Here is a 14,569-nt window from a genome sequence, read left to right as displayed (position 1 = left end):
TGGTGGCAGCAGAAATGGAGAAAAGTGGGTAGTGGAGGAATCATGGAAAACATTGAGTCAGGGGCCGTTTTTAATAGACGTTTTCCTGAGTCAAAGAGGAGGAGGGGCAGGTCTGAGGTAGCAAACCCAGAGCCCCTTTTTGGTGGTGACGTCATAAGGAGCCCTGGTAGCCGTCCAGATGACACGTCATCCAGGACGGGGGGCGCATGTGTGGGGAGTGCTGCCTGAGAGCCAGGAGACTGGAGCAGGTCACCCAGGAAGGGGGTTGCAACGGAGAAGGAAGGGAACCGCCCAGAGCTGGGGGTGTCTTCAACAGGAAGAGGTCTGCCCAGAAGGGGCCATGCAGTAGACCTCCCTAGCCCCCGGGGCTTTGGGCTGGACACAGGTGGGGAGGCCTTCCCGCCAATCCTGAGGACCAATGGTTGCGTCTTCTCAGCAATGCAGCTGCCTCCGCATGGGGACACAGGGTCCAGAGCCCCTTGGAGAGAGGAGGGGTCCATGGGGACGCGGTCCGGAGCGGGGAGGGACCCATGGAGACGCAGGGTCTGGAGCTCCTCAGAGTGGGAAGGGGCCTGAGGCGCAGGGGCTACCCTGACTGAGCGTCACATCCCCGCGCACCCTCCCTGCTCTGTGACGCAGTGGTGGCAGCAGAGGCATTGGCCTGTCCCCCGCTGGTCTGGGCCAGATCAGGTGTGCACGATGGCAGCCCTCCGGACGCTCGTGCTGGTGCTTGGGCGTGGTGTCCCCGAGCTGGCAGAGGCTGAGGGCAGCGTGCGCGACTTGGCCACCAGCGCTCGCGCCCGCGCCAAATTCTACACGGATCCCATGGAGGCCGTCAAAGACATCAGGGACAGGGCCAAGATCATGATTGGCGGCTTCGGGCTCTGTGGGATTCAAGAGAACCTGATAAAGGCCCTGCTCTGGACGCATGTCAAAAACTTGACCGTGGTCAGCAGCAACGTGGGTGTGGACGACTTCGGGCTGGGCCTGTTACTGGAAACCAAGCAGATCACCCACATCATCTGCTCCTAGGTGGAGGGTAACGCACTGTGCGAGAGCCAGTACCTGGCGGGTGAGCTGGAGCTGACCCCCCAGGGCACCCTGGCTGAGCGCATCTGCGCTGGGGGTGCCAGGGTACCTGCCATCTACAGCCCACGGCCTACGGGACCCTGGTGCAGGAGGGAGGTGCCCCCATCAGGTATGCACCTGACGGCCACATCGCCATCATGAGCCAGCCCCGAGAGGTGAGGGAGTTTCAGGGGCACCACTACCTTCTGGAGCAGGCCATCACCGCCGATTTTGCTTTGGTGAAAGGGTGGAAGGCCGACCGCGCAGGAAACGTCATCTTCAGGAAAAGCACCAGGAATTTCAATGTGCCCGTGTGCAAAGCTGCGGAAACCTCTGTGGTGGAGGTGGAAGAAATTGTGGACGTGGGGACCTTTGTCCTGGAAGACATTCACGTTCCTAACATTTATGTCAACCGTGTAATTCAGGAAGAAAAATATGAGAAAAGAATTGAGCATCTAACCCTCAGAAAGGAGGAAGATTAAAAAGCCAACTTTGCAGATGACCTCAGGGCCCGAATCATCAAACGGGCAGCTCTTGAATTTGAAGACGGCATGTATGTCAATCTGGGCATAGGCATCCCGCTTCTGGCCAGCAACTACATCAGCCCAGACATAACCATTCATCTTCACAGTGAAAATGAGATCCTGGGCTTGGGTCCGTTTCCATCAAAAGATGAGGCAGATGGGCATCTCATGAATGCAGGAATGCAGCCTGTCACCATTTTCCCTGGGTGTTGTTTTTTCTCCAGCGATGACTCGTTTGCCATGATTCGAGGGGGGCACCTGCACCTCACCATGCTGGGGGCCATGCAGGTCTCCAGATACGGTGACCTGGCCAACTGGATGATACCCGGGAAGAAGGTGAAAGGCATGGGGGGGTGCCATGGATTTGGTGTCCGGTCCCAAGACCAGAGTGGTGGTCACCATGGAACATTGCACCAAGACCAACGAACCCAGAATCTTGGAGAAGTGCACCATGCCGCTGACCGGGATGCGCTGTGTGGATCGCATCATCACCTACAGGGCCGTGTTCGATGTGCACAAGAAGAAAGGTCTGATGCTCATCGAGCTCTGGGACGGGTTGACCATGGACGACGTCAGAAAGAGCACAGGCAGCCCCTTTGCTGTGTCACCGAACCTCAGACCCATGCAGCAGGTGGCAGCCTGACCCGAGGAAGGAAGCCCTGGTCATAGAAGGTGGGTTTCATTTTCACCTGCTGCGATCTCACCCGGGGAGGGTGTCATCACATCTGTCCGTTCGTCCGACCGATTCTCCCAGCTTTTCAGACTTGGCTACCGCCACCAGACTGTTCTCTCAAGAGGAGTATGACTTTAATTAAACACAAAAGAAGAAATAGGTGTTTTGTATGTTCTGTGAGTATTGAGATAGAACTGGTTCCATCGTCGGGCACTCAGACGCCCTCCTCACCGTGATGGTTACATGAAATTCCTGCGCCTCAGATGATCCCACAGGAAGGTTTTCACTGAGGGGCCTTCTCTGGTGAATGAGCTACGAAATGTGGGGGGAAATAATGAGGAAGGAGTAACCACCCCTGTGTACCCAAGGCTCTTCCAGTGTCAGCCCCTGCAGCTGACACCCTCCTGTCCCAGTAGGATCGTTCCTGAGTGGTGCCTCTAACATGTCCGGTGCATTTGGTTGTGGCAGGTGATGTCATAGATCAAAGTTTAGTCTCTGGATTGATTAGGTCAAGCAACTTGGCCCAGGGCCCCCGGTCTAGAGCCCAGCAGTTTAAGGGCTGACCCTTGCCAGCTGAGCAGGACTATGGGCGGGGCAGGCCGTGTCCTGTGCGAGGTTTCACAGAGAATCAGGACACCTGCTAATGGAACAGACATATGTCTCTGTGTATGTGTATGTCTGTATCCTGTAAAATAGATGCTTGTGTGTTGTCATATATACATACATATGTGTGCCTGTGTGTGTGTGTGTCAGTGGGGCAACACTGAGGTAACACACATGGAAGTAGAACAGTTGGCAACGTGTTTTAAGAACTGTAAGGGCGCCTGGGTGGTTCAGTTAGTTGAGCATCCGACTTCAGCTCAGGTCATGATCTCACGGTTTCAGTTTATAATTTCAAGGCCCACAACTGGCTCGCTGCTGTCAAGTGCAGAGCCTGCTGCAGATCCTCCGTCCCCTCTCTCTCTGCCCCTCCCCCACTCACGCTCTTTCTCTTAAAAATAAATAAAAACATTAAAATGAAAGAAAAGAAAATTACGGGAAATGAAAATGAAGAGGTCTATCACTTTCTCAACTTTTAATGAAAACCAGAAAGTAACCTAAATGTCTAAAGTTAAGCTAATCTCTAAGTATTATGGCGTATTTTCTCAAAGAAATTTATACATTCATAGTAGAGACCTTTTAACATCAGTGAACGTGTTTATGTGAAAAAGTTGGAAAACATACAGACTTCCTTGTAAAGGTCACCATTGTGTAAAACTTTAATTGACCTGAATATATTCCAGAAAAATGAAAATGATGTGTTGGGGTCAGGCAGAGGTTTCTGAGTGATATTTTTCCCCAAAGGTTACCTTACAGTTGCTATTGTGTACTACAAATTGTATTTGTACTACTTTGACAATTAAGAAATCAAGAGGTCATTTGGAAATACAAAGAGGTACAGGAAGTTGGTTTTATTGGTGGAGTCGACAGTTTCAGGGATCATGAGTGTGTTTCTCAGGGCATCCTCGTCTCTAAGCAGCTGTGGGGTCAAATCCCATTTGCCTGGGTGTCCCTCTTCCTAGCCAGAGGTCCCCATCATGTCCCCGCCCACAGCCTTTTCTCCCTTTTTTAACCCACAAACCCGGGAGTAGGACCTTAAATGGATAAGAACTTGGGGCCGGACCGAACCCCCGCTCCAGGACTTTGGCCAGATGTCTCTGCCCGGCTGAGCCCGGGGTCTCATTTGTGGACATCGGGGGACAGTTAGTGCCCTGCTCGTGGCCGTGCTGGCCAGAGCGAGCCCCAGCTGCGTCCTGGCGGCTGCTCCGATCTGTCAGGTCTGAAGTCCATCCCCAGCCCCAGAGCGTGTGGGGTGGACGGAGAACGCGGAGCGTCACACGGAGGTGGGAACCGCGCTTCTGCGAGCCCCCAGCAGGTGGCTCTGAAGTCTCTCAGTGCAGCCTGAGGTCCAGGGGGACTGGAGACGCATGGGGTCGCGCGTGTGAACTAACTCCAAACCTGTAAAGTGCTTCCCAGACGGCAGTGTTCACCGTTATCACGAGCAATGACCCTGTGTTCTCGAGGCCCCACCCCCCGTCTTCCTCGACCTGGGACTCCGGTCTCTGGACGAGGAAACTGAGGCCCTCTGCCTCCGCGCCCCCGGGCCCCTGCAGGCCCCGGCAGGAGGGTCCCCGCAGCCCCGCGTGCACGGCCCCTGCCCTCGAGTGACCGCCCTCTCTCCTCTCTCCGTCTCAGGGCGCAGCGTGGATCCTGGCCTGGCCGGCCTGCTGGGGCGACGGGCGCCGCGCTCCAAGCAGCCTTTCCTGGTCACTTTTTTCAGGGCGAGCCCCGGTCCCGGCCGAGCCCCTCGGGCAGCGAGGCCCCTGAAGAGGAGGCCGCCCAAGAAAACCAACGAGCTGCCACACGCGAACAAACTCCCGGGGATCTTTGGTGAGGCCCGGGGTGGGCCGGGAGCCACCTTGGAGGGGACAGAACCCTCAGGGCCCTCAGTAGGCTCAGGCCGGGGGGTCACCCCCCACCCTGGCACTGCCCTGTGGACCGGCCTCTGCCATCCGCCTGCAGCCCCCAAGCCTCTGCCCTGTCCGTCCCTGACGCCCGGAAGTGCTTTCTGGGCCCTCCCCTGGCTCCCCAGGGCTTTTTCCAGAAGTCTCCCTCAGAATCAGGTGCCCCTTCCTCCAGGCAGCACAGCCCCTGGGGACCCTGCAGGATGCACGATTGTTTATGGGAAGGCTCCCCACCAGACTGAGCCCCTCAGGATCAGGAGCGGGCCGGCCCTGCCCTGCTGCCCCCCTTTCCTCCACGGGGAGTCTGCCCTGTGGCCTCTGTGAGCCACTCGGTCCCGTGGAGCGGGGTGGCAGGAGAGGCGGGGTGAGGTCAGTGCAGAAAAGGAGGAGCCACCTGATGGCCCAGGGTCCCCTGGGCTGTTTACTGAAGCACTGGGGGGCACAGGTGGGGAGTCAGGGGAGGCTGGGCTGAGCGCAGGGTTACTCTATACCTGAGCCACCTGGAGCCATGGAAGTTTCTCGAGCTGGGCCGTGGCAGCCGCAGAGCTGCAGGCTGGGCTTAATGAGACCAAATGCGTCCGTTTTACTTCATTCATTTATTCGCCAAGTGCCGGGTAGGGTGTCCCCCGCCCTGGGAGCTCCCTGCGGAAGCTGCCCGGAGCAGGAGCCCAGAACAGCCTCGCTTCTGTCCCTGCAGATGACGTGCACGGCGCCGACGGCCGGCAGGTGTGCCGGCGGCACGAGCTCTACGTCAGCTTCCAGGACCTCGGCTGGCTGGTAATTTCTGACTCCTCCTCACGTGACGGGCCCCGCCCGGAGATCATAGGTGTATGTGCGGGAGCAGCTAGAGTTATGGGTGATTTTAAGTTTCTCCTGCATTAGGTTCTTCTGTATTCTCTGAAGGGAGAAGGTCTTTCTTTTATAGTGAGAAGGTGCTTTTGGGGGAAAACCACGGAACTGGGGCTGGTCTGAGTCCTCGGCCATAACACGTCAGAGCCGCAGCTCTAGGAGATGCAGGCGGCGGGGCAGGTGGGGTGACGATGCCCAGTGTACGTGAGGGGACAGAGCCGCGCCCAGCCCTGCCTGCCGATGCTCTCCCGGTGGACGACGGGCCCCTTGGGGGAGCCTGCCTGCGGGGACCCTAGGGTCGGCTGGTGGCGCTGGGGCTGCGGGAGGGGAAGGGCAGCCCTGAGTCGTCTCGGGCCGCGTGCCGGATTCAGGGCCTCGGCGGGAGGCGGGGGCATCTGGACGGCGCTCACCTTCTCCTATTCCCCCCCCAGGATTGGGTCATTGCGCCCCAAGGCTACTCAGCCTATTACTGTGAGGGGGAGTGCTCCTTCCCGCTGGACTCGTGCATGAACGCCACCAACCACGCCATCCTGCAGTCCCTGGTCAGTGCCGCGTCCGTCCTGTCCCCACCCACGGGGAGGGGCTCGTGCAGCACGTGGCCGGCAGCGCCTGCCCGGGTCTCAGGGAGCTCTCTCCACCCTTCCCTGCAGGCACACGCAGTTCCCTTCCCGTGTCTGCACAGGAACTGGGGCCTGTGTGGCCGTGCTCCTGTGTAGACCCCTGTGCATCTGCACCCGCGTACACCCGACTTGCCCTGACCGCTTGTGCACACCCAGATCCGTGCCCTGCACACGCACGTGTAAGGCATTCACGTACATATGTGGGCGCCCAGGTCTACAGGACATGCCTGCTTCTGGTCAGACACACAGCACGCACATAACACGTGCATCCCACCCGGGTTCCCGTGTGCTCTGAACACATGTCACCGCGTCCACTGGCCTCGGCCTCCTGTCGGACAGATGCCTGTGGGTGAGTGAGTGACGGGCACGTGCACTCGGCCACCTGCCGCACGGTGTACGCAGAGAGCGTTACAGTGTGGCCCGGGTGAGGGGCTGGGCTTTGGCCCCCCTTCTCTACACCTCCCCGTCGTCTTTTTCCTGCTCCCTTAGTTCTTCGCGTCTTCCGCAGAAGGTATGGCTACCAGTGCTGAGTCTGGGGTAACTTCATATGCTGAAAAATAGTTGCCATGAGGAACACGGCTGTTGCCTATAGCTAAGTGTTTCATTACAGCTCTGTGGTAGAATTTAAAATCTGGGATTGTGGCACTTCCAGTTTTGTTTTTCTTGTTCACGACTGCTTTGGCTATTAGGGGTATTTGTGGCTCTATTCAAATTTTAGGATTGTCCTAGCTGAAGAATGCTCTTGCCTTTTTGATAGGGATTGCATTAAATCTGTAGATTGCTTTGGGTAGTGTGGACATTCTACCTATATTGGTTTTCCCAATCAGTGAGCATTGAGTAGTTTTCCATGTCTGTTATCTTCGATTTCCTTCATCATTGTTTTGTAGTTTTTGGAGTACCGGTCTCTGCCTTCTTTGGTTAAGTTTATTCTTAGATGTTGGGGCACCTGGGTGGCTTAGTCAGTTAAGCATCGACTTTGGCTCAGGTCATGACCTCACAGTTCGTGGGTTCAAGCCCCGTGTCGGGCTCTGTGCTGACTTCCAGCTCAGAGCCCGGAGCCTGTTTCGGATTCTATATCTCCCTCTCTCTGACCCTCCCCTGCTCATGCTGTCTCTCTCTCTCTCTCTCTCTCTCAGAAAAAAAAAATTTAAAAAAAGGTTCATTCTTAGATGTCTTATTCTTTTTGGTACAATTGTAAATGTGGTTGCTTTCTTAAATTTCTCTTTCTACTGCTTCATTATTAGTGCATACAAATGAACAGATTTCTGTACATTGATTTTATAGTCTGTGACATGACTATATTTATCAATTCTAGCAGTTTTTGGTGGAGTCTTTAAGGTTGTGACACTTCTATATACAGTGTCACATCACCTCCAAAAAGTGAAAGTTCTACTTCTTCCTTACCGATTTGGATGCCTTTTATTTGTTTTTCTTGTCTGACTGCTGTAGCTAGGATTTCCTGTGTTGTGGAATAAAAGTGGTGAGAGTGGGCATCTTTGTCTTGTTCCTGACCTCAGGGGGAAGCTCTGGTCTTCAGCATTATGACGTTAGCTGTGGGTTTTTCATATATGGCTGTTGTTATGTTGAGGTAGGTTCCCTCTAAACCTACTTTGTTGAGGGTTTTATTTTTCCGTGAATAGACGTTGCACATAACACGTGCATCCCACCTGGGTTCCCATGTGCTCTGAACACATGTCACCGCGTCCACTGGCCTCGGCCTCCTGTCAGACAGATGCCTGTGGGTGAGTGAGTGACGGGCACATGCACTCGGCCACCTGCTGCACAGTGTATGCAGAGAGCGTTAACAGTGTGACCCGGGTGAGGGGCTGGGCTTTGGCCCCCCTTCTCTACACCTCCCTGTCATCTTTTTCCTGGTTCTTTGTGTTTTCCTGCAGAAAGTAAATGCTTCCGATGCTATATGTGGGGGACCTTTAAAAGTCAAATAATAGTTTCCATGAGGAGCATTGTTGCTGCTGATTATTGCTAAGTGTTTTAAAAGTTTGTTGATAACAGGATTGAGATTTCTTTCTAGAACGTTTACCTAGAAGCCTACTTCCTGGTATCCCTGTCCCTGTGTTAATCTAGTAAGAGGTTAAGTGATGCCCCCAAGTGAGAGTACACATATCCGCCAACAGCGGCTTGGACCCTGATGTCACGTTGCTTTTCTCACATCGCATGAGCCTGCTGCCCTCAGGGACTGCTTTCCTGGGAGCAGCTCAGGAGTGATGAGGCACATGTTCTCCTGGCCCATGAGGGTGTACAGGCTCCCAAGTGAGGAGAGCTGGGTGGGCTTGGGCTGCAGGGAGGCATGGAGGGCCAGCAAGGTGAAGTCAGGGATGGGCCTGGGTGGAAAGCGGGACGTGCAGGTCTGAGGTCAGGGGAGGGGCCCGGCCGAATCTCTGGATGCAGAGAGTGGCTCAGGGCCAGCCTTCTAGTCCTGAGGACAGGTGAGCCTCTCTGGGGAGACAGCAGATGCGGAAGAGGTGGAGAGGACTGGCCTCCTCCGTGGGGAGGCCGTGGCAGTGATGGAGGACTTGGGGTGTCCTGAGTCCAGGCTCATCCTCTTACCCTTCTCCATACAGCAGCCGGGGGGCCCCCCACTAAAGGACAACCTAGTTGAGAAGCATAGTCTCGCTGTCATTCCCGGGAGGAAGGTTGAGCCCTTGGTTTGGGACGAGGGGCCCCTTGTGGGCCACCCTGCTGACCTCGCCAGCGCCGCCACGTGTTCTAGTATTCTCGTCTCCCTGCTCAGGCTCGGTTTCCCACCTTCTTGCCTTTGCACTTGCTGTTCCCTCCACCTGTAGGGCTTCCTCCCCTGCCCTGGGCCCAGACCCCCCACCCGCTCCCCCTGCACGCCTCGTGTCTATGGCCCTTCCCTGCCAGAGGTGGTCCCCGTGCTCATGCTCCCAGTGCTGAAGGCCTGCTTTGTTGTGGTGCTCCGGTGGGTCCTGGCTGGCTACTGGAACCTCCCCACCCCCTGTTCCCTCCCACACGGGGTCTGTGAGAGCAGGGACATTCTCTGGGACATTTCTGTGCCCCATCCTGACAGGGCTGTCACAAGGCACGTGTCCTAGATACGTTTGTGTTGGAAATAACACAAGTACGATTCTCCGCATTTGGCAGAGGAGAAAATGAGGCCCACAGATGCATGATTTGTACTCAAAGATGCATAGCCAGTAAGTGACAGATCCTCAGATTTGGTTTCCCAGCGGCTCAAAACCGAGCTAGATGGAATGTCACATTAGCCTCCTCAAGTCATCCTGCTTGTGCCAGATGGGATAAAAGACCTTTCCGTCACTCATCTGACAAAGCTCTGGTCTAGCAGGGCGGGTCTCAGGAAGGCTGTCCCCCTGAGGTGCCCCAGTTCTCTCCAGCACCCCAACTTGGGAAAGACCCTCTCCTGTTCCCAGTCATGCAGAGCCCATGGCTGGTGCAGGCAGGTGGTGTCGCCTAGTTTTTCACGTGGGCACATGAAGGCCAAGCCAAGCCACATGTGGAGGTGGGGAAGTTAGGGGCAGCGGCACCCAGATCCCGGTCTGGCTGTACATCCCCACAGAGGCCTCAGCCTCCCCCTGGGCCTCTGAGAGGCTGCTGGGCCCCGAGCTGGCCAGTATTCTCACGGCAGGCTGGCTCAGAACTGGGCACTGGGGCGCGGGGGCCAGGCTGCCGGACAGGTTCCCCACCAGACAGCTCCATCCGGGTCCTGCTCGGCAGCCTCTGAGAGGGCGGGGAGCCCTGGTGGCGGCCACGACACATGGATGGAGCAGGCGTCCTCTTCTCTCCTGCCTCCCCACAGCCTCGGGCCGCCTTGGGGCCTGGCAGCGGGGGGGCCCTGACCCCGGGGTTCCTGTAAACTGCAGCTCGCCCTGCCAGGGCTCGGCAGAAATATTTTCAGGAGGCTGAAAACGGGCCGTTCCCTCAGGCAGGCTCTTCCTGGCAGAAAGGCTGCTGGGAGGGTAGCACGTCAGTGCCCCCTGTCCGAGTCCCACCGCACCTGAGAGCAGGGCCTCTGTGCCCTCCCTCTCGGTCGGCCCAGAACGGTAGCTGCCTTAGAAGTTGTTATCAGGGGTGGCGAGTGCTTTGAGGAGTGACAGCATTGAACACGGGGATGGACCCGGGGCCCTTGGTTTTTCCAGTTCTGTGATCCTTCACGGGCTCACAGCCGGGAGGGGAGACAGATTACCAACAGCTAATGGGGACCAGATAGGATCGGGAACATTACAGGAGCACATAGGGAGGAGCGGAGGGGACCCAGAGGGGTGGTGCGGCAGAGGGGCTGGGCACGGGGCGCGCCATGTGCTGGAGACCAGCGGGGTCGCCACCTCTGAGGGGAGTGAGTGTGGATGGAGCTGGCTGGTGCTGAGGCTGGACCCTGAGGGCAGTGGGGTGGGGGGGGAGGGGTCCCATCTACACATTAGCACCAGCCTGGGCTGCAGGTGGAGGATGGAGCGGGGGAGGGTGAGCAGCTGGAGACTCCGGGGTCGGGGTGGCGGGAGCTGGGGGGCCGTGGGAGAAGGCCGTGGTGCTCACGCCTGCCTGCTGTCCCTTCCCTGGTCAGGTGCACCTGATGAAGCCGGACGCGGTCCCCAAGGCGTGCTGTGCCCCCACCAAGCTGAGCGCCACCTCCGTGCTCTACTACGACAGCAGCAACAATGTCATCCTGCGCAAGCACCGCAACATGGTAGTCAGGGCCTGTGGCTGCCACTGAGGTCCGGCCCCGCCGCTGCAGAGCCTCCCGCCTGGGTCCGGCCCTTTTCCAGACACAGGAAACCCTCAGACCCAGCCCGGAACCCGGGGCGGGTGGGCCGCCAGAGATCAACATAACTATGCCTCTCTTTTCTTCCTGTCAGGGCTGGATCTTCTCCAGGCCCCTCTGCCCCCTTCCCTGCCTGAGGTCTGTGAAAATCTCTTGCCTCTGGCCCGATGGTCTGAGTCACCGAGCAGGTTCCCTCCCAGCCTCCTCCCCCAGAAGCACGTGCTGACCAGCGTTTTGGGGGTGACATGAAAGTCCTGTCTGAGGACCTATCAGTGTCCATTGCTGGCCCAGGCTTGTGGTGATACGGGGTGGGCTGAGGGGCACCTGGAACCCAAAATGGCTACCTCAGCCGCTTTACTATCCATTACAGGGCTTGGCTGTGTGTAGACAGAGTCTAGTCCATCTCCAGTGCCTGCCCCTCCCAGGCATTTCTGGGCACTTTTATTAGGATATGGACCTGCCCTGATTGCTGTGTTGTTGTGGATCTCAGTTATCAAACTGCTGGCCACAGGCAGGAACAAGGGTCAACTCAAGAAAGAGCTAAATGAACCCTGTGACATAGGGCTCAGACCAATGGCATTTGTCTCCTCTAATCTTCCTGTGTTGATCTGCCTCTGCTGTCCGGGGACATACGGCCTTTGTAGAAACAAAAACCTGGGAAGGTTTCATTCCCTTATGATTCTGTCACCATGTTGAGCTTAGCTCCATGGAAAAGTTCTCTTTTTATTGAGCCTAGCACGGTGGAGAAATTGGGTGGCCCAGGATGACAATGCCCAGTACAGATGACATGATTACTCTTTCCCTTTGGCATGGCAAACATCGATAATCAACCTTAATATTTTTTTCTTCCAAATCTGGGTAGAATTTCAAAATGATCGGTATTAGAACTGCACTGTTTGCCACCATTTGCCATAAGGAGCAATCTGTTTCACCCACTGCAGGGCAGCTGGGACACTGGGCAGCCCCTGGCTGGGTATGGGGCAAGGGCAGGGGCTTCTCAGCACCTGCTTATGTTCAGTTGTCAAAAACAGGCTGGTCGCCATAATCTGTCTGCATCACCCTGGGTGCCCAGGAGCGCCGCCTGTCGCTCTAGGCCTGTGAACCAAAGAAAAGGTCCCTGTCCCAGGGGAGTGACAGAGGCAGCAATTAGGCCAACCCGGGGTGCAGGTTCCCGGAAACCACTGTTCTCGGAGCGGCCGCCACCACAGGCAGTTGGAGTGTTTATTTGATTTCTGACTTGCTAAGCCTGTAATTTACCTGCTGGCGCAGACAGAGTCCAGCTGCCCGAGCTCTGAAATACTGGGTCATTAAAAGTGGATTCTGGGCCCGCCCAACCCACAGGCACAGCCCAGCTGGGGCGGAACCACCCCTGTGCCCAAGTACGCGCATCCCCGCCGTCACTCTACACCCTGACAAGGGGCCCCGGGCCGGCAGGCCTGGCGGCAGGTGTGGATGCCGGGGCCCTGCTGCAGGACAGCAGCCCCTCCACGGGGACCTGGAAGGGACTGTGGAGCAAGTACAGAGGAAAAGATCCTCCCGTGTACAGCGGCAGGCCCAGACTGCAAGGTGGAAAGTTCCCCATCAGTTAGGGACCTAAACTCTGGCCTAGATGTCAGGAGGGCTGACTAGTAGATGGTTTCCTCCTCAGGGTCTCATTTTCCCATCTGTACATGACGGCATTCGGCTTCCTGGTCTCCACATGGCCCTCTGCCAGAAATCTGTCCGCCAACCCTTTCTCACACTGAGCCCAGATGCTGCCTCGTGACCTCGAACTGGGCACTCAGGTGGTGGTCACAGATGAGAGCTGGTATAAAGTACGGAACCTGTTTGCCATTCTAGTCCTTATCTAACACTTCCATCTTCCCAACATCAAGGATGATCATGTAGGCAAATGTACATTTAAAATTAGCCAATTATTTTGGCCACCCTTTACTTCACCATGTATCTTTCATGCCCAGCCAACAGCCCAACACAATTAGGGATACACCAGGCATGTCTGTCAAATCACCCAAAGATTTATAGACAGGGATATACGTCACCTATCACGCTGGGCACAGCAGGGATGACTGGAGGTTGTAACCCTCCTTTTTTGTGCACAACACCTGAAAAACAGCAAGCCTCTGCCGGCCTTCCCGGGTCAGACTTCCAGCAACCTTTGCCATCCAGGCAAATGGGATCAAATAGAAAAAGCCCTGAGCAGTGAAACCATTGTGAACGGACACAAAGCTCCTGCATTTTATGCCCTGCTTATTGCATGATTTGTTGCATGGGTCCGATTTCCAGTCACCCGTGTGCGGAGCCCAGCACAGCAGCTGCAGGGGCGGCCCAGGCTGGCAGTCACGCAGCACAGATGCCACTCTCTCCCTTTCTGTTGCTCAGGGCATGGCTTGTTTATCTGGCTGCACGGGACCCGAAGGATACACACGGGCGGGCCGTCAGGCCCACCGCACAAGGAATCAATGTCGCCGGCAGGGAGTGCATGTGGGAAAGGCCGAGGACGTGTGCACGGCCGTCTCGGTTCTGGCAGCGCTGTGCTGGCCTTGGGGTTGAGGCATCGCGACATCCGTGTTCACTGTTTTCTAAGGTGGGCACATGACCTGTCCTGGAAAATTCCTGAAGGAACAGAGGCAGCATAGCAAGAGTACAAAATTTTGGAGCCAAATGGATTGGACTCTTCGCTCTTTTTCTGAAGTAGGGCAGGATATTGGTTCTTTCCTTCCAAGCTATTGTAAAGACCAGATCCCTACATACACATTTAGGACGATGTCTGCTGTAAAGACACTTAGCAGCTGGCACCTGCTGGCATTATTGCAAGAGGATTTGCTAATCGGCTGAGCCCTTTCTGTGCTTGCCCGGAATGTGTTCCACAGGTGATGCTGTACTAATTTCAGAGCTATACTTTCTCCTGAAAATCTACATCCTGCAGACTCTGGAGGGAGGACCCTGTGTTTCCCACTTGCTTTCAAGGCCTGAGGAAAGTGCCTGGTTAAGGCCAGGGCCGTGACCCGCGTTCCCGTGTTCCCACGGGCCCGGGGATCCCGCCGGCCTGCTGAAGGTACAAAGCACTCAACCCACCTTTTAAAAAATAGGTTTGTTTTTCATTTATTACAAAAATAATGCAGTTTTGGAGGACAAACTGGAAAAAAAATCAGAAATTGTCACAGTTATAGGACTCAATATTTTGGTGAATTTATTTCTAGGCTTTTTCCTTAGGACACACATATATAGATGTTTACATGGTATAGATACGTATTTTTACAAAATTGGGATCATACTATATCATAAATTGCTTTGAAAGATGCTTTTCCCACTTCATCATGTAGTAAAAATTTTCCTGTTAATAAAGTTTTTTGAAAACATGGCTTTCTAGGTTTTTAACACCCGCAGCCTACAGGACTGTGTTCACAACTAAAAAGTAGGTCCCAAATCCCTTCCTGGAGTGTTGCTTCAGGTTTCTGGGACTGTGACATCACAGCCAGCCGCACCCGAGGGTGGGAACTCGAGCTGCCGCAGACCAACTCTGGGGTCACAACCTGACGGGGTCAGCGCACTGGCAAAACCCAGCCCTGTTTGAG

The 14,569-nt window shown here is 55.7% G+C and overlaps 1 protein-coding gene and 1 pseudogene across 1 annotated transcript in view; both read left to right on the top strand.

Annotated features, from left to right (window-relative positions):
• BMP8B (bone morphogenetic protein 8b) overlaps positions 1–14,254 on the top strand; it is a 20,294-nt gene extending 6,040 nt beyond the window's left edge. Inside the window, exons 3-6 of the mRNA XM_039224576.1 lie at positions 4,501–4,695; positions 5,467–5,546; positions 6,050–6,160; positions 10,797–14,254. Coding sequence (XP_039080507.1) covers positions 4,501–4,695; positions 5,467–5,546; positions 6,050–6,160; positions 10,797–10,946 — 536 coding nt within the window. The 3' untranslated portion in view covers positions 10,947–14,254. The remainder of the gene's footprint in view (positions 1–4,500; positions 4,696–5,466; positions 5,547–6,049; positions 6,161–10,796) is intronic.
• On the top strand, positions 700–4,642 carry LOC120226388 (annotated as a pseudogene).
• Positions 14,255–14,569: the final 315 nt, after the last annotated feature.

The sequence above is a fragment of the Hyaena hyaena genome, unplaced genomic scaffold (genome assembly GCF_003009895.1).
Source record: "Hyaena hyaena isolate Hyena2069 unplaced genomic scaffold, ASM300989v1 scaffold_1681, whole genome shotgun sequence".
Classification (NCBI taxonomy): domain Eukaryota; kingdom Metazoa; phylum Chordata; class Mammalia; order Carnivora; family Hyaenidae; genus Hyaena; species Hyaena hyaena.
Note: the sequence above shows the minus strand (reverse complement) of the source record. Positions and strands in the feature narration are given on the sequence as shown.